Source organism: Ranitomeya variabilis, chromosome 3, assembly GCF_051348905.1.
Source record: "Ranitomeya variabilis isolate aRanVar5 chromosome 3, aRanVar5.hap1, whole genome shotgun sequence".
Taxonomy (NCBI): Eukaryota; Metazoa; Chordata; class Amphibia; order Anura; family Dendrobatidae; genus Ranitomeya; species Ranitomeya variabilis.
The window spans coordinates 449,103,305-449,129,564 of NC_135234.1; the positions used below are offsets into that span (position 1 = coordinate 449,103,305).

Sequence of the window (26,260 nt, forward strand, 5' to 3'; positions counted from 1 at the left end):
ACTTTGGTGGACTCCCGGCTGGCCACAAAGACATTACTACCTCTGTCTGACAGTTCCTCTCTAAAGGAACCCTCTGACAGACACAGAGTTTCTGGCTAAGTCCCCCTTTGAGGCTGCGGGCTCTTCCCTCTGCCCGTCCTTCGCTGCTACCTGGGTGGCCAAGGCTGTCTCCAGCCCCGGCTGATGACCTGGCAGATCTGGCAGACCAGATCAGCCACACGGGAAAATACCCTTTGTCCGCATCTCTAGATGCAGCCGCCTGTTCATTCATAGCAGCTGGCATTATCATCTCTATCCGCAGGGTCCTGTGGCTTAAAGCCTGGAATGTGGACTCAGCATCAAAAAGTCCCTCACAGGCCTTCCCGTCCACGGTTCTCGTCTATTTGGTGAAGAACTAGACAAGATAATTTCCAATGCCATGGGGGGAAAAGTATGTTTCTACCACAACAGAAGGTTAAGCGTATGCCCCGTTGCACAGTTCCTTTTCGCTCCTTTCGGAGGTTTCAACCACAGGGTAACCCCCACCAGGACAAATCCCCAGCACGTCAACAAAGGAAAGGACCCTCCTTTAAGCGCGCTCCGACCTGGAGTTCAAGACCTACACAACGCCGTCCCTCCAGGCCAGGCTCCAACAGATTCTCTTCAGCATGATGGGTCGCCCCCCACCTGGGAAGTCTCCCAGGGTGAGCGGTCCTCTCCTTCAGTTTCGGGACGAGTGGCTATCCGTAGTCGACGACGCTTGGGTCCGAGACGTCATCTCCTATGGTTACAAAATAGAATTTTCTACTCTCCCTTAATCTCGCTTCTTCGAGTCCAGTCCACCAAAAAATCCCTCTCTCATTCCGGGTTTTTTTCCAAGGTTATCGACTCCCTCCTCCAGACCGGTGTCATAGTCTCCGTCCCCACACGAGAACGCTTCTCAAGTTTTTATTCCAACCTGTTTGTCGTTCCAAAGAAGGACTGCTCAGTTAGTCCCATTCTGGACCTCAAACTCCTGAACAGATATGAACAACTGCGAAACTTCAAGATGAAGTCCCTCCAATCCGTGATAGCCTCCATGGAACCAGAGTTATTCCTCTGCTCGGTGGACAGTCAAGATGCCTACCTGCACATCCCTATCTTTCAACCGCACCAGAAATTCCTTTGTTTCGCCATTCAGGGGCTTCACTTCCAGTTCATGGCACTGCCATTCGGATTGGCCACTGCCCCCAGAGTTTTTATCAAAGTGATGGCGACAGTGATGGTCATTCTACGCAGCAGAGGCATATTCGTCATTTCATATTTAGAGGACATCCTCATCAAGGCCGCAACCTTCTCGGAATGTCAGGACAGTCTGCAGATCACCCTGGATGTTCTCGTTCGGCTGGGTAGGATTGTCAACAACGTTAAGTCCTCATCCCGGTCCAACGTCTTGTGTTTTTGGGAATGCTCTTCGACACCGCACAAGCAAAGATCTTCCTACCCAAGGAAAAATCCCTAGCTCTCATGCATGGAATACGGTCTCTCAGAAGCTCCTCTCCCTGCTCCCTCCGCTTCTGCATGAGCATACTACGCAAGATGGTTGCTTCAATGGAAGCAGTTCCATTTCCGCAGTTCCACACGTGCCCTCTCCAACTCTTTCTTCTGGCGAGATTGGACAATTCAATCAGTTCTCTGGATCAGATGATCTCGAGCCGTCGATAAAACAGTCCCTGATATGGTGGGAGCGACTTCAGTCGATTCATCTTGGGAGGTCCTTCCTTCCCTTTCACTAGAAGATCGTAACAACGGACGCCAGCCTTCTCGGCTGGGGAGCAGTGTTCCAAGATTTGATGGTCCAGGGTCGGTGGTCAGCTCAGGAATCTACCCTACCCATCACCATTTTAGAACTCCGAGCAATATTCCTCTCCCTGCTACATTGGCAGGAGCTCCCTCACAGATGTCCGATTTGAGTCCAATCCGACAATCCTGAACCTGTCAGTCTTTCACATGATCTGTCTCAGATGGGGAACTCCATACGTCCCCCTAATGGCATCCAGGCTCAACCACAAGGTTCCGCAGTTTGTGTCCAGGTCCTGCGACCCGCAAGCAATTGGATTCGATGCGCTAGCGATATCTTGGGCACAGTTCTCTCTTCCGTACCTGTTTCAACCTCTACTGCTGATCCCCAGGGTAGTAAAAAAGATAAAGGCGGAGGGTATTCCCATGATCCTCATCACCCCAAATTGGCCACGGAGACCCTGGTATGAGGAGTTGGTCAAATTTCTAGCAGACACGCCATGGAGACTCCCGGATTGCCCGGACCTTTTGTCTCAGGGGCCCCTCTTCCACCAGAGTTCTCAGTCGCTCAATTTAACGGCATGGCCTTTAAAGCTGCGGTTTTGAAATCATCTGGTTTCTCCGATCAGGTCATGCAAACTATGATCAAAGCAAGGAAGCCTTCGTCTTCCCGAATTTACCACCGAACATGGAAAGCATACTTCCGCTGGTGTGAAGCTCACCAAAGCGCTCCAATGGTCTTTTATCTCCCATCCATCTTGTCCTTTCTACAATCGGGTCTGGAGTCTGGACTGTCCCTTAGTACTATTAAGGGACAGGTTTCGGCTCTGTCAGTTCTGTTCCAAAGGAATTTGGCCGTTCGAAGACAGCTCAAAACTTTCATCTAGGGGGTTGCTCACTCCGTTCCCCCCTACCAGCCCCCAGTGGATCCCTGGGACCTTAATTTGGTACTTGACGTTTTACAGCAGTCTCCGTTTGAGCCGCTGCGTGAGATCTTTCACATTCCTTTCCTGGAAGGTCGTTATCACTTCAATTAGAAGGGTCTCTGAGTTAGCAGCACTTTCTTGTCGTTCCCCTTACATGATTTTTCACCAGGACTAGGTAGTCCTACGTCCGGTTCCATCTTTTCTTCCCAAGGTGGTTTCCGGTTTTTCATTTGAATGAGGACATTGTGCTTCCATCTTTTTGTCCGTCTCACCCTCGAGAGCGGTTGTTGCACAAACTGGATCTAGTAAGAACTTTACGTGTTTATCTGTCCAGAACTGAACCTTTCCGGCGCTCAGATTCTCTGTTCATTATCCCAGAGGGTTCACGAAGGGGTCTACCTGCGACCCGGTCTACCATTGCTCGATGAATCTGTTCCTCCATTCAGGAAGCTTACCGTCTAAGAGGTAGGGCACGTCCACCTGAGGATTACGGCACACTCCACGGGTTCAGTAGGGGCCTCCTGGGCAGTTTGCCATCAGGCATCAGCCTCGCAGCTCTGCAAGGCTGCTACATGGGCCTCCATTCATACCTTTACTAAGGGTACTGTCACACAGTGCCATTTTGATCGCTACGACGGCACGATCCGTGACGTCGCAGCGATCGTATGATTATCGCTCCAGCGTCGTAGACTGCGGTCACACGTTGCAATCACGGCGCTGGAGCGATGCCGAAGTCCCCGGGTAACCAGGGTAAACATCGGGTTACTAAGCGCAGGGCCGCGCTTAGTAACCCAATGTTTACCCTGGTTACCAGCGTAAACGTAAAAAAAACAAACAGTACATACTTACATTCCGGTGTCTGTCCTCCGGCGTCTCAGCTTCTCTGCACTGTGTAAGCACAGCGGCCGGAAAGCAGAGCGGTGACGTCAGACGTCACCGCTGTGCTCGCTTTCCGGCCGGCAGGCGCTTACAGTGCAGAGAAGCTGAGACGCCGGAGGACAGACACCAGAATGTGAGTATGTACTGTTTGTTTTTTTTACGTTTACGCTGGTAACCACGGTAAACATCGGGTTACTAAGCGCGGTCCTGCGCTTAGTAACCCGATGTTTACCCTGGTTACAAGCGAACACATCGCTGGATCGCTGTCACACACAACGATCCAGCGATGTCAGCGGGTGATCAAGCGACGAAAGAAAGTTCCAAACGATCTGCTACGACGTACGATTCTCAGCAGGGTCCCTGATCGCTGCTGCGTGTCAGACACTGCGATATCGTAACGATATCACTAGAACGTCACGAATCGTACCGTCGTAGCGATCAAAATGGCACTGTGTGACGGTACCCTAAGTTCTAAAGGGTTCACACTCATGCTTCATCTGATGCGAACCTTGGCAGAAAGGTCCTGCAGATGGCAGTGGCCTGAGTTTCTGACTTGAGGGTATTATACTTCTTCCCACCCTTGGGACTGCTTTGGGACATCCCATGGTTTCCTGTGTCCCCCAATGAAGCGAAAGAGAAAACTAGATTTTGGGTACTCACCGTAAAATCTGTTTCTCGGAGCCTTCATTGGGGGACACAGCACCCACCCTTGTTTAATGTTGTATCAGGTTCTGTTATTATCTGTTACGTTCTCTGCTTCTCCTACTGCTTTCTCACTAACTGATTAGCTTTCTGCCGGTTGGTGGGTATATACTGCTGGGGAGGAGCTAACTTTTTATTTGTGCATAGTGTCAACCTCCTAGTGGCAGCAGCATACACCCATGGTTTCCTGTGTCCCTCAATGAAGGCTTCGAGAAACAGATTTTACGGTGAGTACCCAAAATCTAGTTTTTCCTTGCACCAATAGTATAAACAGTGCTGTAATATGACATTTTCATTGCATTTAAAAAGGGTTGTCCAAAAGAACATAAAATTCTCCATTTTTCTCCAGAAAAAGGGTTACATAGGAGAAACTAGTTAAATCCAGAGTACGCTAGATCGGAATGATAATCAAATGACCAAAATTATCCTTATATCCTAGAGGAGCTGAAAAAAAATAGGTGCAAGAGCAGTACCCCATAATCACTCCTAATGAAGTAGTCATTCCCACATGCTTACCCATATGTGAACGGATACTTCCCCCAGCACACCCAGCGGCCCCTTGACGAACGTTTCGCAGTCCAGCTTTCTCAAAAGGGGGTCAAGGGGCCGCTGGGGGAACCATCCGTTCACATATGGGTAAACATGTGGGAATGACTACTTCATTAGGAGTGATTATGGGGTACTGCTCTCTTCCACCTATGTATTTTTTCAGCTCCTCTAGGATATAAGGATATTTTGGTCATTTGATTATCATTCCTATCTAGCCTACTCTGGATTTACCTAGTTTCTCCTATGTAACCCAGCATACCTGCATATCTCCTCTATATTTCCTCTCTGTATGTGCTACAATAGCATTTTACTAAATTGATTTATATGTAATTTTGTATCAACAAAATTATTTTTTTCTAATCACTTATGTTTTGTGGGACTTTTTTTACTCCGGTTTTTTGTTCTATATGCTTCTCATACTGACTGGCCTTTGATTCTTTTATATACTACCCCTTTCAAAGTACACTCGGCATTGCTTATTACAAGAATGGACAGCAGAAAGACGTTTCTTCTCCATAACATGGAATGACAGGCAAGTTTGATGACCGAATTTAAAATACTTAAGTAAAACAAAATCGGATGTAAACTGGGGTTACTACCATTCAGAATCAGCTTGTTTCTCCCCTGTACGATACATGTGTACGTCATATATACAGACAAATGTGACAGTAAGAAGTCCATCAATCACTGTACACCACCACAAATGTGTTTTCATTAATCATAAATATATTAGCTGGTTGTGTGAATAGATTTTATATATATCTTCTTTATAGATTTATGTCCCTGATTATCTACAAAATTCACATATTAGTAGAACAAAATAGATTTATTTTACTTACATCCCTCCAACAAAATGCATTGCCTGCGATATACTTTAATGGTATTGTTCTGTCAGTCTTTGTAAAAAAAATAAAATAATAATAATGTGTGAGGAGAACGTACATGTAACATCCTGATATTGCACTGAATAAGTTGTAGTCCAAAGACAAAAATTAGAGATATTTTCTAAAGTTTTCTTATGGAATATTTATGGAATCTATGGCACCTTTGAAAAATACTATATAATGTTTGGGATTTTGTCAATGAGAAGCATACATACAATCTTCTATCTACAGTAGGTTACACAGAGGTAGAACTGGAAAGAAACAAAACATTGAAATTAAGGTTCATGCAAATGTATGTAACAGGCAGTGATGATAGTCAGGTGTCTGTTCACAAATGGCAGTTCTTGAATTGGTTCTTGTAGAAAAATATTCCGATCAGTCCAACGGTACCTTTTTTATGTGGATCTAAATGAAAAAACAGAAGAGACATTATAAAAAGTGTGCAGATGATGTAAGTAAACTGGAGAAACGTGGAGCTCAGTAAAGTGGGTTGACGAAGGCCAGGCGCAACATAATTTATTGTGACACGAAACATGATGTTGTGCCAAGCCTACTAATAAGAAACACTGTCCGAGATGCTAGCATGTGGAAGGAGGATTGCAGGACTCTGGTCCATCGGCCACAGACTACTAACTTGGCCACTGAACCAGGGTCCTGCAAATCTTTTTGCTCATTACCAAAATGCAATACAATGAGTAAATTCTTCTATGATTAGAAGACATTCAGTCCAAACTTTCATTCAAAACCTTACCCCTACAGGAAGCAGCTAAATTTTTCAAATTTGACATGTGTCACGTTATGTGGAAATGTGGAAATTACTTTGGAATGTTTGTATTCACCCAAAGTTCTTCTGGTTTTTTTTTCATGGTGGTTTATTTTGGTCAATAAATTTTATGTTTATTTATAAACAGTTTTCAAAATATATATTCATCTCTACTTGTGGAACAGACAATAATATCAGACAAATTAGTTAAAGAGGATCTTTCGCCAATGGACATACTATGTAATACTGGCTGCAGAGTAGAATAAAATGTGTTTGTTTTTTATTTCACCACTATGTGGAGATATTAGCAATTAAGGTATTTGACCTCTAATGAGTTAATGTTCGTTAAGTCCAACTGGCTGGTATCAGATAGTTTTGAGTGGAGGGGTGGTGTACTACTTCTCCCTGTATAATGCTGCCCAATCAAACAGGCAGCAACATTCAAAGGAAAGAAGACAACCCCACCATTGAGTGTAGCAGATTTCTCAGTGTGTAAGATGTAATGTTACAAATCTGATCTCCTGCTCTAACCTCTTGGGTCATTCCATGTCAAGTGAACCAATGATTTTTACCTCTATATTTTTAATTCTTTTGAGATTTTGTTATATGGTAATAGTGTGTCAGAGAATGCAAAATGTGAAGAAAAAAAAATCCTAGATTTTTTTTCTTTTTAATTGATTTTCAAAGTTCGGAAAAAGTGCGAATTTCAATGTTGCCCGCCTTTACATGTCTCCTCATAACTCAGGCTAGAAAAAAGATAGCGAAATAAAATAAAAACCATTCTTCTCAGAACTGTACAGGCTTTCACCAGATATGTCACAAGAGTATCTTTGTTAATATGCAAAATTTTAAAACGCATTTCCGAAAAAAACGTTTAATTTCAAAATTTCAAAAACTGCACATGTGCCTGCTATGCTCCTAGCCACATCTGTACCAAAATACAAATTACAAGTTGGGATCGTGATGGGATCATATTTTAAAAAAATAAAACTATTAGTGTCAATTCGAAAATCTTGAATTCAGATCTGTTCAGCCTGTGGTGTAAAAGTGTGGGGTGTATATTTACCAAATAATCAATGATTTTTAGATATTACTGTATTATTTTATTATGTTACAGCTTAGACACAGGAGAGGACAGAGGAGAAGCTTTGTTAGGGCTCAGCCTGAGAATGAACAGGGGTGGACAGTGAATGCAGAGCAGATGACAGGCAGCAGCTCCAGCCTCCAGAGGCCGTATTCACACCAAAGCTTAACACCCAGGCAACTCCTCAAATGAAGGGAGAAAAATATTCTTAACATCCAGTTCATGTATTGTATGAACCACAACTATGAAGAGGAGGAGAGTTTGTGAAAACATCGGTTACAGGTAGCAGAACCCATCACAGGGACTCCGCAATACCACAATTTTATTCCATGTAGGGAAACAGAAATAAAAACAAGGAGTTTTTCATTCTGCAAAGACAGTGAAGTCCATGAAGTGGTAGAAGGCGGCCCAAGATTGGCAATCGATGGCATAACTGGTGATGTGACCTGTGAATATGATTGGCGCTGGTGGCGGCTACTGTACTCTCCAAAGATTGTGAAAATGAAGACGTAGAAGTGACTGTTTTGCACCTTCTGGTCCAGCGCCATCCTTTGTGTATCCAAGAAAACCAGACATTATAAAAGTTAACAAAAATCAGATATTAACTCAGGTGGAGCCGAGCACCATGACCGGCCGGACATTGCTAGTAAGCACTTATGGACAAGATGACATTTCACCCACTAGAAGGGACACATTGATGATAAAAGGCCAGTTTAAAAAACCTACTATTGTTTGATTAGTTCATATTTTATATAACGAGGATTTAAACTACTGGACTTATCTTCTTAAACACTTCATAAATGACATGTTCAGTGATATAATACAAAAAAAAATGTTAATGTATAAATAGGTGGTAAAAATATTGGTTCTTTTAATCTTGTTTTTAACATATAATTAGGATGAGACTATTTAGAAAACCACACTTGAGGATGTGATCACCTTTTTTCTTTTGGCTTGTTCTATGCATTCAGGTTGAAAATGCTGAGCAAGTTGTGTTATGATGATTAAGATGTATTTGTTCTGGCACTTCGGTATTTGTTATTTGTGTTTCTTTATTGTTGCATATAAATGTTGAATTCAATAAGTTGTAATTTGAAAAGAAAAAAGGAAGAAACTCACACAAACATAAAATCAGATGATTCAATGCGTAAAAAAGAAAATGAAATTTGACAGGTCCCAAGTTGAATCCCTGTACAAATATAAACAAGGACACAAGCAACACACATGCATTTTTTTTACAATTTTAAAACATACGTTTTTTTCACAATTGCGCATCAAAATTTTGAATCTGATTTCTCCAAAACAAAATGTAAAGAAACAGGTCTTGTGACTTATCAAATGAAAGCCGTTACCGTTCTGAGAAAAATGATGCCTCTCCCACCTCTAACTTAATTCTAGCCCAAGATATGATAAAAAATGTGAAGCCATACCAGGCCAAAATTCACGCTTTTTCAAAACTTTAGAAGTCTGTAAAAAATTAACTGATGAAAAAAAAAATTCAAAACTTTTAATTTGTAATTAACTAAAGTTGTACTTCATAAAAATAAAAACATTTAAAGAAGTCAGGTAAAAAAAATATTCATATTTGGATCACTTGATATGGAATGACCCTCTTGTGTATAAAGGCCCCGTCACACACAGCGACGCTGCAGCGATACAGACAACGATGCTGATCGCTGCAGCGTCGCTGTTTTGTCGCTGTGTGGTCGCTGGAGAGCTGTCACACAGACCGCTCTCTCCAGCGACCAACGATCAGGGGAACGACTTCGGCATCGTTGAAACTGTCTTCAATGATGCCAAAGTCCCCCTGCAGCACCCGGGTAACCAGGGTAAACATCGGGTTACTAAGCGCAGGGCCACGCTTAGTAACCCGATGTTTACCCTGGTTACCAAAAAAAACAAACAGTACATACTCACCATCTGATGTCCGTCAGGTCCCTTGCCGTCTGCTTCCTGCTCTGACTGACTGCCGCCGTACAGTGAGAGCAGAGCGCAGCGGTGACGTCACTGCTGTGCTGCGCTCTCACTGTACGGCCGGATCTCAGTCAGAGCAGGAAGCAGATGGCAAGGGACCTGACGGACATCAGATGGTGAGTATGTACTGTTTGTTTTTTTTTACATTTACGCTGGTAACCAGGGTAAACATCGGGTTACTAAGCGCGGCCCTGCGCTTAGTAACCCGATGTTTACCCTGGTTACCAGTGAAGACATTGCTGGATCGGTGTCACACACACACCGATTCAGCGATGTCAGCGGGACCTCAACGACCAAAAAAAGGTCCAGGCCATTCCGACACGACCAGCGATCTCACAGCAGGGGCCTGGTCGCTGGTACGTGTCACACATAGCGACATCGCTACTGAGGTCGCTGTTGCGTCACAAAACTTGTGACTCAGCAGCGATCTCGCTATGTGTGACGGGGCCTTAAGTCAGTGTGGAGGGGGTTAGGGTAAATCCAGCTGAGTCACATTACAAATACTTCAATTATCTCTTAAAGCAAGGTCACTTCTGCTGTACAGCCCCTATCCTCACTATCTGCCCAGAGCTGACAGCACAAAATGTCAGTATCACACTTACGTTTGTTGAGTTCAGGCATATTGCAATCGCTCTGCAGTGCGATCAGAGTAGGCTGTCATGTCTCACACAGGAGGAGCCCAGGTTACTACTGTGTGAGACTTAGGCCCCTTTCACACATCAGTTTTTTGCTATCAGTCACAAGCCGTCAAATTTTTTTTAAAAAACTGATCCGGCGAATGATGCCGCGAGATCAGTTTTTTTCTCATAGACTCGTATTAGCGACGGATTGCGACAGATGTACTCACGCTTCATCAGTCGTTCTCCGGATCCGTCGAAAACTGTTTGTCCGGCGACCGGAGACAACAAAGTAACGTTTTTTGTGTACGTCGAAAAAACAGACAGCGACGTCGTTTGCTCGAATAGAAGCCTATTGCGCCGGATCCATCAAATGACGGAATCCGGTGACGGATTCCATTTTTTTTAAACTGAGTATGATCCGATTTTTTTAGAATCCAATTACCCAGATCCTATAGTCGGATCCTGCGAAAAAACGGATCCGTCGCATCAGTTTTTCACAATCTGCGACAGATCCGTCGAGCCAACAGATTGTGACTGACGGCAACAAACTGATGTGTGAAAGCGGCCTTAACAGCCTGCTCTGATTTCACTGCAGAGCAAATGCAAATTGCCTAAACACCGAAAACATACAGTGGCTGGCAAAAGTATTCACCCTCCTCAGATTTTTTGTGTTTTGCTTCCTCACAACCTGGAATTTCACTCATTTTTTGAGGGTGTACATCAGTTCATGTAAAGAACATGCCTACTACTGTGAACATTTGGGATTTGCTTTTAATTGTTAAGCAAACAACAAATAGGACAAAATAACTGAAAATATCAGTGTGCATAACGATTCAGCCCCCTAAAAGTCAGCACTTTGTAGAGCCTCCTTTTGCGGCAATTACAGCTGCAATGGCTTTGACTAGACCACTCCAAAACATTTACATGTATCCCTTTAAACCACTCGAGTGTTTCTTTAGCAGTATGCTTTGTGTCATTGTCTTGTTGGAAGGTGACCCTCTGTCACAGCCTCATATCACTGACAAATAGGGATTATAAATACAGAGTCTGCTAAGCACCAATGCAGGGACTCATGCATATACAACAAATGGTAAAGCATACATGTATAAGGAAGTATATGGAAAGCTAAGGGACTAATATAGCAAAGTGTTCATGGGTAAACGTTCTCCAGTATGTAGAGAAAGGGCACAGATTAAATAATACACTTACATGTATGGACCAATGCTTGCTGCAATGTCCCACAATGGGCAGGAGGATTGGGAGATTGTCAAACAGCTTAGCTGCAGCAAATGACAGCAGTGTACAAGGGGTTAAACTGCTACAATCTGCTTTTGAGCCCATTGAGACAGTTACTGGCCTTGTCTGCTGTGTAATACACCAGACACTGGCACCGTAGACATGTATGGAAGATGCTAACAAGAGGACAATTCAAGTTTAAAAGTAGAGATTAGAGAATTAAGCTGGAGATCTCATTGGATGAAGGGTTTTTTCCCATAACCATAAAATCTTGGGCTGATATTTACCTCATTAAGGATGATCCAGACCGCGGAATTCTGTAAAACTGTAAGTCGGAATGCTGAAATAGGATTTAGCCCAGGATCTACAGGTCCTTCTGCAACTCCATCTTCAAATTTCCCTTGGAAAAGATTATAGAAAAATGTCTCAAGCATTTTAGTTAAAAGGGTTTTCAGAACTTTGATATTGATGGCCTATTATTAGGATAGGTCGTCCGTGTCAATTTGGAGACGGGCTGGAGGTACATAGTATTCTTCTGGCAGGCGCAGGACCTGGTAACAGCTTAGTGGTACTAAATGTCCAACCCCTACTAATTTGATATTGAGGACCTATACTAATTCTAGGTCATCAATATTAAAGTAATGGACAACCCATTTAAAGTACATTTTGCTTATATCCATCAAGACAATACAATTTCCCCATTAATATACATATTTAAAAAGGGACTTTTTTATCAGTTTTCATGTTCTGGTTGTATTTTTTTTTTGTTTGTTTTATTTTAACATGATATTGGTTTGTGTTATTACCCAATATAAGCAGACAGAAAGAATTACCTTCACTTTAAAAGGTGGAAAGACCACACTTTCCATTATTTTATACATGAACTCAAGCATTCTACAGGGAGGAGGCGCAATGTCCTATGCTGGAGAAACACAGTTCTGTATAGTTCTTTAATATCATATCTCCAATATCAACACTAGATTAAGGAAACTCACACTGCCATTTACCATCTTATGATGCGGTGTGCAGTGGGCACTGTGGGCAGTGGGTTACTGTCATACTTTCAGTGGTCACCATAAATGGCTTCAGAAGATACCTGGTAGCCACTTATCTCTAGCTATCCATAGAAACACAGTGCCTGTTTGGCTGAGGTACAACGACACATGAAGCAAGTAAGCAGGGAATCAATGACTAGTTCTAAATACTTTCTTTCAATCTAAACTCATAAGAATACAATACAAAGACAAAAATTACCAGAATCTTACCTATTCTGAAAAACGCATCTGAAAGGCGATTGGCTTTGGTTTCGTTGCTTAAATCCCAAATGTCTTTCTAAAAAGAAAAACCACACTTTCAATTTTATCAGAATTAAAGCAACTTTTTCATGAAACAGGTATTTTAAACAATGGCAGTAATTACTACATATTAACTACTGGACAACCCTTTTGAATATCCCCAGTGTGCTTAAAGAAAAACTCCCATTATGTTTTTTTAATTCATTAGTTGTGTGTATATGCATGTAATGTAGTGGTAGTGTATTAATATTCTCACCTACCGCTGCTTCTGCTGGTGTCCAGGGCTGATCTTCTCTGCTTCTCACTAATGTCACCGATCTGTAGATTGTCCGGGTCATGCTATGTTCTGCGTGACCAGGAAGTAACATTTACAATGCAAGCCTATGGAGCGTCAGAACGAGACTTTATAGGCTCTTATTGTGAGACTTACGGCTCACACAGAGAATAAAGTGAGACCCCGAATGTCACTAAGAAGCAGAAAAGAACAGCACTGGACACCGGAGAGAGCGGTGGTTGGAAAGTTTATTAATACAAGCACATTCCATGCACATATATACACATTTAATGTATAAAAACACTCAGTGGGAGTGTTTTTTTTGTTGTTTTTTTTAAGATAGATAGATAGATAGATAGATAGATAGATAGATAGATAGAGAGGTGACTATCTAAGCGAACACAGTGCTTATCCGAATGAGTTCTCGTGTGTGGGAAGGCTGGCTGATATACAAGTACTTCTCACTAAATTAGAATATCAAAGAGGGAAATTTATTTCAGTTCTTCAATACAAAAAGTGAAACTCATTATATAGAGTCATTACAAACAGAGTGATCTATTTCAAGTGTTATTTCAGTAAATTAGAATACTTTATAACACCAGCTTGAAAAATGATTTCAAAATCTGAATTGTTGGCCTACTGAAATGTGTGTTCAGTAAATGCAATCAATACTTGGTCATCGCTCCTTTTGCATCAATTACTCCATCAATGAGGCGTAGCATGGAGGCGATCAGCCTGTGGCACTGCTGAGGTGTTATGGAAGCCCAGGTTGCTTTGATAGCAGCCTTCAGCTCGTCTGCATTGTTGGGTCTGGTGTCTCATCTTCCTCTTTACAATACTCCATAGATTCTCTATGGGGTTAAGGACAGTCGAGTTTGCTGGCCAATCAAGCACAGTGATACTGTTGTTTGTAAATCAGGTATTGGTACTTTTGGTAGTGTGGACAGGTGCCAAGTCCTGGTGGACAATGAAATTTCCATCTGCAAAATGCTTGTCAGCAGAGGGAACCATGAAGTGCTCTAAAATTTCCTGGTAGACGGCTGCGCTGACTTTGGTCTTTATAAAACATAGTGGACCTATGCCAACAGATGACATGGCTCCCCAAACCATCACTGATTGTGGAAACTTCACACTAGACCTCAAGCAGCTTGGATTGTGTACCTCTCCACTCTTCCTCCAGACTCTGGGACCTTGATTTCCAAATGAAATGCAAAATGTACTTTCATCTGAAAACAACACCTTGGACCACTGAGCAGCAGTCCAGTTCTTTTTCTCCTTGGCCCAGGTAAGACGCTTCTGGCATTGTCTATTGGTCATGAGTGGCTTGACGCAAGGAATGCGCCACTTGTAGCCCATGTCCTGGATACGTCTGTGTGTGCTGGCTCTTAAAGCCATGACACCAACAGCAGTCCACTCCTTGTGAATCTAACCCCAAATTTTTGAATAGCCTTTTCTTAATCCTTTCAAGGCTGTGGTTATCCCGGTTGCTTGTGCACCTTTTTCTACCACACTTTTTCCTTCCAATGAACTTTCCAGTAATATGCTTAGATACAGAACTCCGAACAGCCAGCTTCTTTAGCAATGACCTGTTGTGGCTTACCCTCCTTGTGGAGTGTGTTAACCCTTTCATGACTCAACCTATTTTGATCTTAATGACCTGGCCGTTTTTTGCAATTCTGACCAGTGTCCCTTTATGAGGTAATAATTCAAGAACGCTTCAACGGATCCTAGCGGTTCTGAGACTGTTTTTTCGTGACATATTTGGCTTCATGTTAGTTGTAAATTTAGGTCGATAATTTTTGCGTTTACTAGTGAAAAAAATGGAAATTTGGCTAAAATTTTGAAAATTTTGCAATTTTCAAATTTTGAATTTTTATTCTATTTTAAACCAGAGAGTTATGTGACACAAAATAGTTAATAAATAACATTACCCACATGTCTACTTTACATCAGCACAATTTTGTAAACAACATTTTTTTTTTGCTAGGAAGTTATAAGGGTTAAAATTTGACCAGCGATTTCTCATTTTTACAACGAAATTTACAAAACCATTTTATTTTTAGGGACCACCTAATATTTGAAATCAGTTTGAGGGGTCTATATGGCTGAAAATACCCAAAAGTGATACCATTCTAAAAACTGCACCCCTCAAGGTGCTCAAAACCACATTCAAGAAGTTTATAAACCCTTCAGGTGCTTCACAGCAGCAGAAGCAACATGGAAGGAAAAAATGAACATTTAACTTTTTAGTCACAAAAATGATCTTTTAGCAACAATTTTTTTATTTTCCCAAGGGTAAAAGGAGAAACTGGACCCCAAAAGTTATTGTACAATTTGTCCTGAGTACGCCGATACCCCATATGTGGGGGGGAACCACTGTTTGGGCGCACAACAGGGCTCGGAAGGGAAGGAGCGCCATTTGACTATTTCAAAGAAAAATTGTCTCCAATCTTTAGCGGACACCATGTCGCGTTTGGAGAGCCCCTGTGTGCCTAAACATTGGAGCTTCCCCACAAGTGACCCCATTTTGGAAACTAGACCCCCCAAGGAGCTTAGCTAGATGCATAGTGAGCACTTTGAACCCCCAGGTGCTACACAAATTGATCCGTAAAAATGAAAAAGTACTTTTTTTTCACAAAAAAATTATTTTAGCCTCAATTTGTTCATTTTCACATGGGCAACATGATAAAATGGATCATAAAATGTATTGGGCAATTTCTCCTGAGTACACCGATACCTCACATGTGGGGGTAAACCACTGTTTGGGCACACGGCAGGGCTCGGAAGGGAAGGAGCGCCATTTGACTTTTTGAATGAAAAATTAACTCCAATCGTAAGCGGACACCATGTCGCCTTTGGAGAGCCCCTGTGTGCCTAAACATTGGAGCTCCCCCAAAAGTGATCCCATTTTGGAAACTATACCTCCCAAGGAACTAATCTAGATGTGCGGTGACCACTTTAAACCCAAGTGCTTCACAGAAGTTTATAACGCAGAGCCGTGAAAATAAAAAATCATTTTTCTTTCCTCAAAAATTATGTTTTAGCAAGCAATTTTTTAATTTTCACAAGGGTAACAGGAGAAATTGGACCCCAATAGTTGTTGTCCAGTTTGTCCTGAGTACGCCGATACCCCATATGTGGGGGTAAACCACTGTTTGGGCACACGTCTGGACTCGGAAGGGAAGTAGTGACGTTTTGAAATGCAGACTTTGATGGAATGGTCTGCTGGCGTCATGTTACCTTTGCAGAGCCCCGGATGTGCCTAAACAGTAGAAACCCTCCACAAGTGACCCCATTTTGGAAACTAGACCCCCCAAGGAACTTAATTCAAGACAGGCCACACGAATGTATAGTTACAATTATATATTTTATTATAACAAAAAAATGGTAAAAACCTCAACCATAAATACACACATAGTATAGAGAGTACCTCCGATCCACCACCGGTCTAATGAAAACCCATATAAGTATCTAAATGTCGATACAAGATACTAAGTGGCTATTTACCGTATAAGTCGACATGATAGCGGCAAATAATATCACAAGAGGCTACAAATAAAGTGCACGGTGCATACATGTAACTATGAACAACTGCCGTTGTAGAAGAGGCAATCAGTGACCGTTATCAAGGGTGTGCCCCTAAGTATACACAATCACCTATGTAAGCAAGTGTTAGATGAGAAGCAATTGAACCAATACCGACGGAAAACCCTAACATGGTGAGATGCTAAGCACCGTGGCAAGAGACCTCAAAGTATAATTACCGCAATGGGGAACACGAGACCTGGAAACACCTACGCGCGTTTCGATGAATATTCTTCTTCCGGGGGCACCATTGCGGTAAATGTTCTTTGAGGTCGCTTAGCATCTCACCATGTTTAGGCATTTGAGTTGAGCATACCAGCATGATTTCATGTTAGGGCTTTCCCTAAGTGGAAAGTGGAAACCTCCCAATTCTAATTCCAACCCTAACCCCAACACACCCCTAAACCTAATCCCAACTCTAACCACACCCCTAAGCCCAACAGACCCATAACCCTAATCCCAACCATAACCATACCCCTAACCCTGACACACCCCTAACCCAACCGTAAACGTAATCCAAACCCTAACCTAACTTTAGCCCCAACCCTAACCTTATATTTTTTGTGTTACCAAATTCTGAGAGCTATAATTTTTCCATAATTTGGTCCACAGAGTCAGGTGAGGTCTTGTTTTTTGCGGGACGAGTTGACGTTTTTATTGGTATCATTTTCGGGCACATGACATTTTTTGTTAGCTTTTCATTCCGATTTTTGTTAGGCAGAATGAACAAAAAACAGCAATTTGTGAATTTCTTTTGGGGGGGGGGGGGCGTTTATACCGTTCCGTGTTTGGTAAAATTGATAAAGCAGTTTTATTCTTCGGGTCAGTTCAATTACAGCGATATGTCATTTATATCTTTTTTTATGTTTTGGCGCTTTTATACAATAAAAACTTTTATAGAAAAAATAATTATTTTTGCATCGCTTTATTCTGAGGGCTATAACTTTTTTAGTTTTTCGCTGATGCTGAATGGTGGCTCGTTTTTTGTGGGACAAGATGACGTTTTCAGTGGTACAATGTTTACTTATATCCATCTTTTGATCGCGTGTTATTCCACTTTTTGTACGGCGGTATGATAAAGCATTGTTTTTTGCCTAGATTTTTTTTCTTTTTTTTTACGGTGTTCACTGAAGGGGTTAACTAGTGGGGCAGTTTTATAGGTCGTGTCGTTACGGACGCGGCGATACTAAATATGTGTACTTTTATTACTTTTTTATTTATTTTTTTTACTTTTTAACTTTGTCCCAGCGTGGGACATCATGGTAAAGTGTCAGATCGCTGATCTGACACTTCGCTGATCTGACACAGTGCATTGCAATCTGACAGGCACTGCAGGAGGCTTGCCGGTGCCTGCTGTGAGCAGGCGCTTGCAAGCCACCTCCCTGCAGGACCCGGAAGGAACCCCGCGGCCATCTTGGATCCGGGGCCTGCAGGGAGGAGGACGGAGGAGACGCTCGGAGCACATCGCGTTGCTCCGAGGGTCTCAGGGAAGCAAGCAGGGAGCCCCCTCCCTGCGCGATGCTTCCCTATGCTGCCGGATGTCAGCTGGGGGTTAATGTGCCAGGAGCGGTCCCGTGACACAGTGCCGGATGTCAGCTGTGATAAGTCAGCTGACACCCGGCCGCGATCCCCCAGTGAGCGCGGCTGATTGCGTAAGACGTACTATCCCGTCGGTGGTCATACAGGCCCATACCACCTCGACGGGATAGTACGTCTAACGTCAGAAAGGGGTTAAATAAGCCGATCATCACATCACCAGACTGGATTTCTGTTTCTTTTAACCTCTAACCTGTGGACGACTGAGGATCGCCCCGTTGACCAGGAGCCGTGCAGCAGACCGAGTAACTAGGACCTTGGTTTGGGACACTCTACCAGGGCAAACACGCTGTCCCTTCAACCTCAGTTTGGTGAGTGCATCAGTTTTGTACTTTTATTTGTGATATTTTTAATCCTGCGCGGTCTTGTCCCGTTTATATTCCCTATCCTCAGGGTACTATATGAAAACTTTGAAAAGTTTTGGAATTACAACCATTTTTTAGTAATAGTACAAATTAACTTTACCATAAATAAAATGTTCATCTTTAATACTTTGTATAGAATCCTTTGCAGACAATGACTGCCTGAAGTCTGGAAGCCATGGATGTCACCAAACGCTGAGTTTCCTCCTTTGAAATGCTTTGCCAGGCTTTTACTGCTGACTTTAGTTGTTGCTCATGTGTGGGACTTTCTGCCTTAAGTTTTGTCTTAAGCATGTGAAATGCATGATTGATGGGGTTGAGGTCTGGTGATTGACTTGGCATTGAATAATATTCCACTTGTTTGCCTTAAACTCCTGGGTTGCTTTCACAGTATCCTTTAGGTCACTGTCCATCTGTGCTGTGAAGTGCCGTCCAATCACCCTTGCTGAATGTGGTTGTAATCTAAGCATAAAGTATAGCCCTGTACACTTCAGAATACATACATCTGCTTCTGTCTTCAGTCACATCATCAATAAACACTATTGAACCAGTGCCATTCAAAGCCATGCATGCCAGTGCCTACATCATGATTTACATGGATGTGGAGTGATTTGGATGACAAGTCGGTCCAAGCCTTCTCCATACTTTATTCTTCCCACCATTCTGATATAGATTGATATTAGATTCATCTGTGCAAGAATGTTTTTCCAGAACTGGGCTGGATTCTTTAGATGTTATTTGGCAAAGTCTAATTTGGTCTTTTTAATTTTAAAGGTGAATAATTGTTTGTACCTTGTGGTGAACCCTCTGTCTTTGCTCCTGTGAAGTCTTTTCTTTACGGTAGACTTAGATACTGAAACACCTACTTTCTTTAGAGTGTTCTTTACTTGGGTGTATGTTGTAAAAAGGCTTTTAATCAGAATGGATAGGGTTCTGTAATCATCCACCACTGTGGTCTTCTGTGGATGTCCAAGCCTTTTTCAGTTCCCAAACTCACCAGTGTGACCTTTGTTTTGCAGAATGTACCAAACTGTTGATTTGGCCACTCCTAAAATTTGTACTCCGACTTTTTTTTTTTTTTTTTTTTTTTTTTTAGCCTAATGATGGTCAGTTTCACTTTCACTGAGAGCTCCTTTGACTGCATGTTGTGGGTTCACAGCAACAGCTTACAAATGCAAATGCCACACCTGGAATCGTCAGTCCTTTTACTTGCTTAATTGATGATGAATCAATGAAGGAAAAGCCAATGCAGCCCATTAAAGAGCTTCTGAGATAATTGTCCAATCATTTTTGGTCACCTTAAAAAGAAGCAGCTACATAATATTAAAGAGCTGGAATTCACAAATCCTTACTACAATTAGGCTGTCAATACCCTCAAATTAAAGCTGAGAGTCTGCACTCTAAGCCCATAATGATTCCAAAAACATATTCAAGCTAAACTTATATAAATGGCTAAAAGCCAAAACTTGCACCAGTGCCAAATACAGGTCCTTCTCAAAAAATTAGCATATAGTGTTAAATTTCATTATTTACCATAATGTAATGATTACAATTAAACTTTCATATATTATAGATTCATTATCCACCAACTGAAATTTGTCAGGTCTTTTATTGTTTTAATACTGATGATTTTGGCCTACAACTCCTGATAACCCAAAAAACCTGTCTTAATAAATTAGCATATCAAGAAAAGGTTCTCTAAATGACCTATTACCCTAATCTTCTGAATCAACTAATTAACTCTAAACACATGCAAAAGATACCTGAGGCTTTTAAAAACTCCCTGCCTGGTTCAATACTCAAAACCCCCATCATGGGTAAGACTAGCGACCTGACAGATGTCAAGAAGGCCATCATTGACACCCTCAAGCAAGAGGGTAAGACCCAGAAAGAAATTTCTCAACAAATAGGCTGTTCCCAGAGTGCTGTATCAAGGCACCTCAATGGTAAGTCTGTTGGAAGGAAACAATGTGGCAGAAAACGCTGTACAACGAGAAGAGGTGACCGGACCCTGAGGAAGATTGTGGAGAAGGACCGATTCCAGACCTTGGGGAACCTGAGGAAGCAGTGGACTGAGTCTGGTGTGCAGGAAATGGGCTACAGGTGCCGCATTCCCCAGGTAAAGCCACTTTTGAACCATAAACAGCGGCAGAAGCGCCTGACCTGGGCTACAGAGAAGCAGCACTGGACTGTTGCTAAGTGGTCCCAAGTACTTTTTTCTGATGAAAGCAAATTTTGCATGTCATTCGGAAATCAAGGTGCCAGAGTCTGGAGGAAGACTGGGGAGAAGGAAATGCCAAAATGCCTGAAGTCCAGTGTCAAGTACCCACAGTCAGTGATGGTGTGGGGTGCCATGTCAGCTGCTGGTGTTGATCCACTGTGTTTCATCAAGGGCAGGGTCAATGCAGCTAGCTATCAGGAGATTTTGGAGCACTTCATGCTTCCATCGGCTGAAATGCTTTATGGAGATGAAGATTTCATTTTTCAGCACGACCTGGCACCTGCTCACAGTGCCAAAACCACTGGTAAATGGTTTACTGACCATGGTATTACTGTGCTCAATTGGCCTGCCAACTCTCCTGACCTGAACCCCATAGAGAATCTGTGGGATATTGTGAAGAGAAAGTTGAGACACGCAAGACCCAACACTCTGGATGAGCTTAAGGCCGCTATTGAAGCATCCTGGGCCTCCATAACATCTCAGCAGTGTCACAGGCTGATTGCCTCCATGCCACGCCGCATTGAAGCAGTCATTTCTGCCAAAGGATTCCCGACCAAGTATTGAGTGCATAACTGAACATTATTATTTGATGTTTTTTTTGTTTGTTATTAAAAAACACTTTTATTTGATTGGACGGGTGAAATATGCTAATTTATTGAGACAGGTTTTGGGTTATCAGGAGTTGTATGCCAAAATCATCAGTATTAAAACAATAAAAGACCTGACAAATTTCAGTTGGTGGATAATGAATCTATAATATATGAAAGTTTAATTGTAATCATTACATTATGGTAAATAATGAAATTTAACACTATATGCTAATTTTTTGAGAAGGACCTGTATTTCTGGACCTAATTGTACATATCTTACAGCTCAGCTGCACCTATATATCAGATTACGGTACTTACAATTCCTAGTGTAAAGACTACACTTACTAGAATGCAGTTCATCAAGCATGGAATGCTAGGAGATTACAGTTCGGAAGCATACACAATTGTAATTGCCCTTCTGGACTTTACAATAGGCTCTAAAGTATTTACTAAAGTTATCAATTCTTTATGCATAATAATTCTAAACTACAGTGTGAAATGTTCAGCAAACAGGAATTATTATACCTGGTAAGGTAAAACGTCCACAGTTGCATTTGTTAACAAGTCTCCAGGATGTTCGGGGTTTCCACTGCGGAACAGATACCTATAAATGAAAGCATAATCTTAGCTTAGCTTCCGGACAGGTGTAGAGCACACCTGTAAAATCAACAAACCCGCTGTCTTATACATCTCAGTCTCTCGAACCTCTGTACAAATGTTAAGGGACTCTCCCACCAGAATCTTTTATGACCTAGGTTGTACCCATCCTGTGTCTGAGCAACTCCTTGCAAGACAAGATTGTGCATGTGTGACTTTCCTCCCCTGCATTAATCACTAATAAAACATCCACTATCAGTAGGTATCTCTAGTGGTCAGCTCTCTACTGAAAGTGTCGCACGATCAATCTCAACCATAGGTCAAAAGACATAGTAGAAATGGTACAATATAATATAGTACTGAAGTAGTAAAGAGGCTGGTTTCACACTTGCGTTGAGGAGGGCTGCGGATGGCAGCTTACTTCCTCCTTTCTTCCTCCGTGAAGCTCTGCCCACGCTTCGCCTACTGCCGCATGCGTCTTGCGTTTCCCTGCGTACCTATCTTTAACATTGGGTATGCAGGGACATGCGTTGTATGCGGATGTGTCCGCATGCAGCGATTTGAGGTGTGCGGCGACCTCACGGAAACGCAAAATTCATTGTGTATGAATACTTTTTCAAGGCACTGTATATGACTAGCGGTAGAATTATTAGAAAAAGAAGTCGCAAACCATGGCGTACCTGTGTTTCAGAGCCAAAATGTTAGCCTTCTTTCACTTTTACACCATTCTCAATTTAAAAAAAAAAAAATCCAAGAGGGAATTTTATCATTATTTTTTTATTATAGCGTACATTTATGCCGGACTATAGACTTCTTCTGCAGCGTACATCAGCTGTGTGTAAATATTAGAGTACACTAAAGAATTGGTGCCTTATGATATTATGATAAAGAAAAGTCATTAAATATTAGATAGGTGTGGTCCATCTCTCTGCTATTCTGTCAATTAACTATTTAAAGGCTCTGTCCTTTACTGTTACCTAGAGAAAGTACTGTTCTTTTTGTACTTTTGTGTCTAGTATTAGTTACACAAATGGTTTCTTTTTAAATGTGGCTTATCATTTGCTTCATAACAATATATTATGTGTCTGTAACACTTCACGTTGAGATAGAATTGGTAACTCTCATTGATATAATATACAGACCCAGGGTCCATATATCACCTTTGTTTGAATATTCATTGGCCTTATACAACCTAGAACACTAAATGACTGTGCGAAAAAGCAGTACTTGATCACGAAACTACTAACCTCTCAACATGCACCGGTTTATCGAACTTGAACAAAATGTAGTCTCCAGCCACAGGGGTGATGGCCCAGAAGAAGTCCTCCCCCAAGTATGTCTTTTCTAGGGTGTGACCTTGATATACTTTTAAGGATGTTGAAACTTCAGCTGGAGGATTCACGTGAATTTTATGCAGTAATGGTTTTAAAAAATCTTTATCCTAAAGGAAGAGCAAAGGCAGATGTGATGGATGGCACCAGAGATCACGCAGAATCCCACTGCTGCCAACACATGTGAAGAACCTGCACCTCACCCCCCACCTGACATCATTATTATGCCAGATGGATCACGTAATGCACTCTCCCCACTATCACCACCATGACGTTCCACACCCCCTAGGCACATGTAAGTTCAGCTTGGCACAGTTTTACACAGACACTCCCTGTCCATACGGGGCAAGAGAAGCATGGGGAGTGACAGGATGTAACCCATGCAGTTACTGACGTGGCACCACACTCGCTAACATCCCTGACAGGCCCTTTTCACTAGCACCAGTAAAACAGAGTGCTGCAAGCCGGGTAGGACTGCCACCAGTTCCTCGTTAGATATAAGCCCGGTCTGCTAGCAGGATTATATTGGGCCAGAAACCAGCCCCAGCAGCATGGAAAGTTAAAACGAGAAACGGACATGTAAATTCGTGGATCGAGATAAAAGATGATCCCAAGGTTAAATAATATATTTAATCGCCTTAAGGGCACACTAGACTACTATATACAAGATGCTTACATATGCAAGGGTCAGATATGCAAATACAGATAGTGGTAGGACAAATGATATAAGCAGAATATATGGGTCAATTACCAGTACATGAAAGGCCTTGGGCAGGGGCTGCCATACGTGGTCCCCTGTTCCTTGACTTCTCCCCATATGATATTTTGTTGCGACCACTCCAGAGAAAAAGCAATGGGCCATGCTGAACATGAGCATTTAATCCCTTTGGGTCACTCCCCTCTGGATTGAACCTAAATCCCCTCCCCTTGCCTCTGGCAGTTAAAATCTCCAGAACCTACGATGGGTCATAACTCCTTAATAGACAATGCTAGGGAGGTGCTTTGGTGCCATCGGATCAGGCCGGGCCCCTGCTACACGTTAGGACCAAACAAAGCTTTGTTATCTGGTTTTTACTAGCTCTTCTATGTATCTCCATACTCCTTGGTGCTTGAACAGGTCGAGACCCAGGTGGGTGTTCACCATGTTCTGGGAATCTTGGAAATATACATAATCTACGGCTAGGACGTATACCATCTCCATAACTCCTTCTGGAATTATAGCTAACTCAACAAAACAGTTAGACCGCATGGTTTGGATCCATGAGGGAGTCTTTTCATAGGAGATAGTAGGTGGGGGGTGAATTTCTTCTTTAAAGCAGTGAAGCTGGGCCACCTTGCTGAGCCAGGTCTCCCGTTACAACTGCACTTTTTCAGTAGGATTGTAAGCTGCCAATAAATCCCCCCCCCCCCCCCCATTCTTTACAGCAGATATCTAGGGAAGCACTGAAAGAGGGAAACACATGGGCATGAATCATCATTTGCATTTTTTTTTTAAGTCCCTTTTCTTTTTGACTGAGGATTTTCACTGAGCTGTGAGTAAGGGAATGTAATAACCGAAATGCTTCGGTGTCTGAATATTTGTATCATAGTTTTACATGCATTTAAGAAAAAAAAGTAATTTTTATAAGGAAGACAGAGTGCCGATTTCTTGTCTATTAAATTAATCAAAATGACACACGCAATTCATGAATTTTGCACAAAAAACAATTTAGTCTCTGTAAAATATGGGACTTTTTGTGTTAAAGTGTCTAAAGAAAATGCAACATTTTATCTGGCATACATAAAATCACTCAAGGTGGAGGAAACTAGAGTAGAGTTGCGCCAAATTTTGTGACTTAAAAATGTTGCAGTTTATAAATCTGTCTAAAAATCATAAAACTAACTAAACAACGAAAAACAATTTGAAAAAGGAGCAAATTATTTGATGAATTTGTTGCAAATCACAAAGTCACTAATTGAGAGGTATTCACAACAAAAAACTAACAAATGATGAATTGGACCCTTAGCATTTATATTAATGACAGATGGAAATCTCCAGACCGCACTAGGTTAGTTGTAATTGAATCTTTTTCTATTAAACCCTTTGTCAAGTCAACACTCTAGACTTCTCCAACCACATGAACAGTTGGCTCGAATAATCATTTGTATGTATTCAATGGTGAGATATTAAAAAGTCACTGCCGCACAGTTCTAGAAGTAGCTTTCTTTTGACAAATGGGTCAGGTGTTTGAATTCTTTAAATGTAAAGGGCTGCGGAATATGTTGGCGCTATATAAATAAAATTATTATTACCCCTTAACAACATACGCCGTACATTTGTTGAGGACTTGCATACTGCTTGTATGGAGTGCACTCAGGAGCCAAGTCCATTCCACACAGCATCGATGCTGCTATGTTAGACAGCAGTCACAAACAGTTACTGCAGTATTACAAGTGTTACAGCTGCATGTAAACGCAAACAAATATGGCTGCTATCCCTCTGGCAAGCCAACGCAATTGTGGGATGATGATGGTTTACCATGGTAGCTGGAGGCCTAATAAAGACCCATGTGTCTGACATGATAGTACGCCTACAGTCATTGCCTAAAGTGTTGGCACTAGTGATGAGCAAGTATACTCGTTGCTCGGGTTTTCCCGAGCACGCTCGGGTGATCTCCGAGTATTTGTTAGTTTTCGGAGATTTCGTTTTTGTTGACTCAGCTGCAAGATTTACAGCTTCTAGCCAGCCTGAGTACATGTGGGGGTTGCCTGGTTGCTAGGGAATCCCCACATGTAATCAAGCTGTTGAACAGTCGCAAATCATGCAGCTGTGTGACGAAAACTAAATCTCCGTGCAGTCACAAATACCCGAAGACCACCCAAGCGTGCTCGGAAAACCCGAGCAACGAGTATACTCGCTCATCACTAGTTGGCACCCTTAAATTGTTCCAGAAAATGAAGTATTTCTCCCAGAAAACTATTGCAATTACACATTTATTCAAGTTTATTTCCTTTGTGTGTATTTGAACACCACAAAAAATAAAAATAAAAAATA

General features: G+C 42.1%; 1 protein-coding gene across 2 annotated transcripts in view; it reads right to left on the reverse strand.

Annotated features, from left to right (window-relative positions):
- Positions 1–5,625: 5,625 nt before the first annotated feature.
- Positions 5,626–26,260, reverse strand: part of MGAT4A (alpha-1,3-mannosyl-glycoprotein 4-beta-N-acetylglucosaminyltransferase A) — an 83,038-nt gene continuing 62,403 nt past the window's right edge. For both annotated transcript variants that reach the window (XM_077296519.1, XM_077296520.1), the window contains exons 12-16: positions 23,143–23,336; positions 21,824–21,902; positions 12,641–12,707; positions 11,663–11,775; positions 5,626–6,103 (exon numbers count right to left, since the gene is read on the reverse strand). In XM_077296519.1, the coding sequence (XP_077152634.1) occupies positions 6,074–6,103; positions 11,663–11,775; positions 12,641–12,707; positions 21,824–21,902; positions 23,143–23,336 (483 nt within the window). In that variant the 3' untranslated portion in view covers positions 5,626–6,073. The remainder of the gene's footprint in view (positions 6,104–11,662; positions 11,776–12,640; positions 12,708–21,823; positions 21,903–23,142; positions 23,337–26,260) is intronic.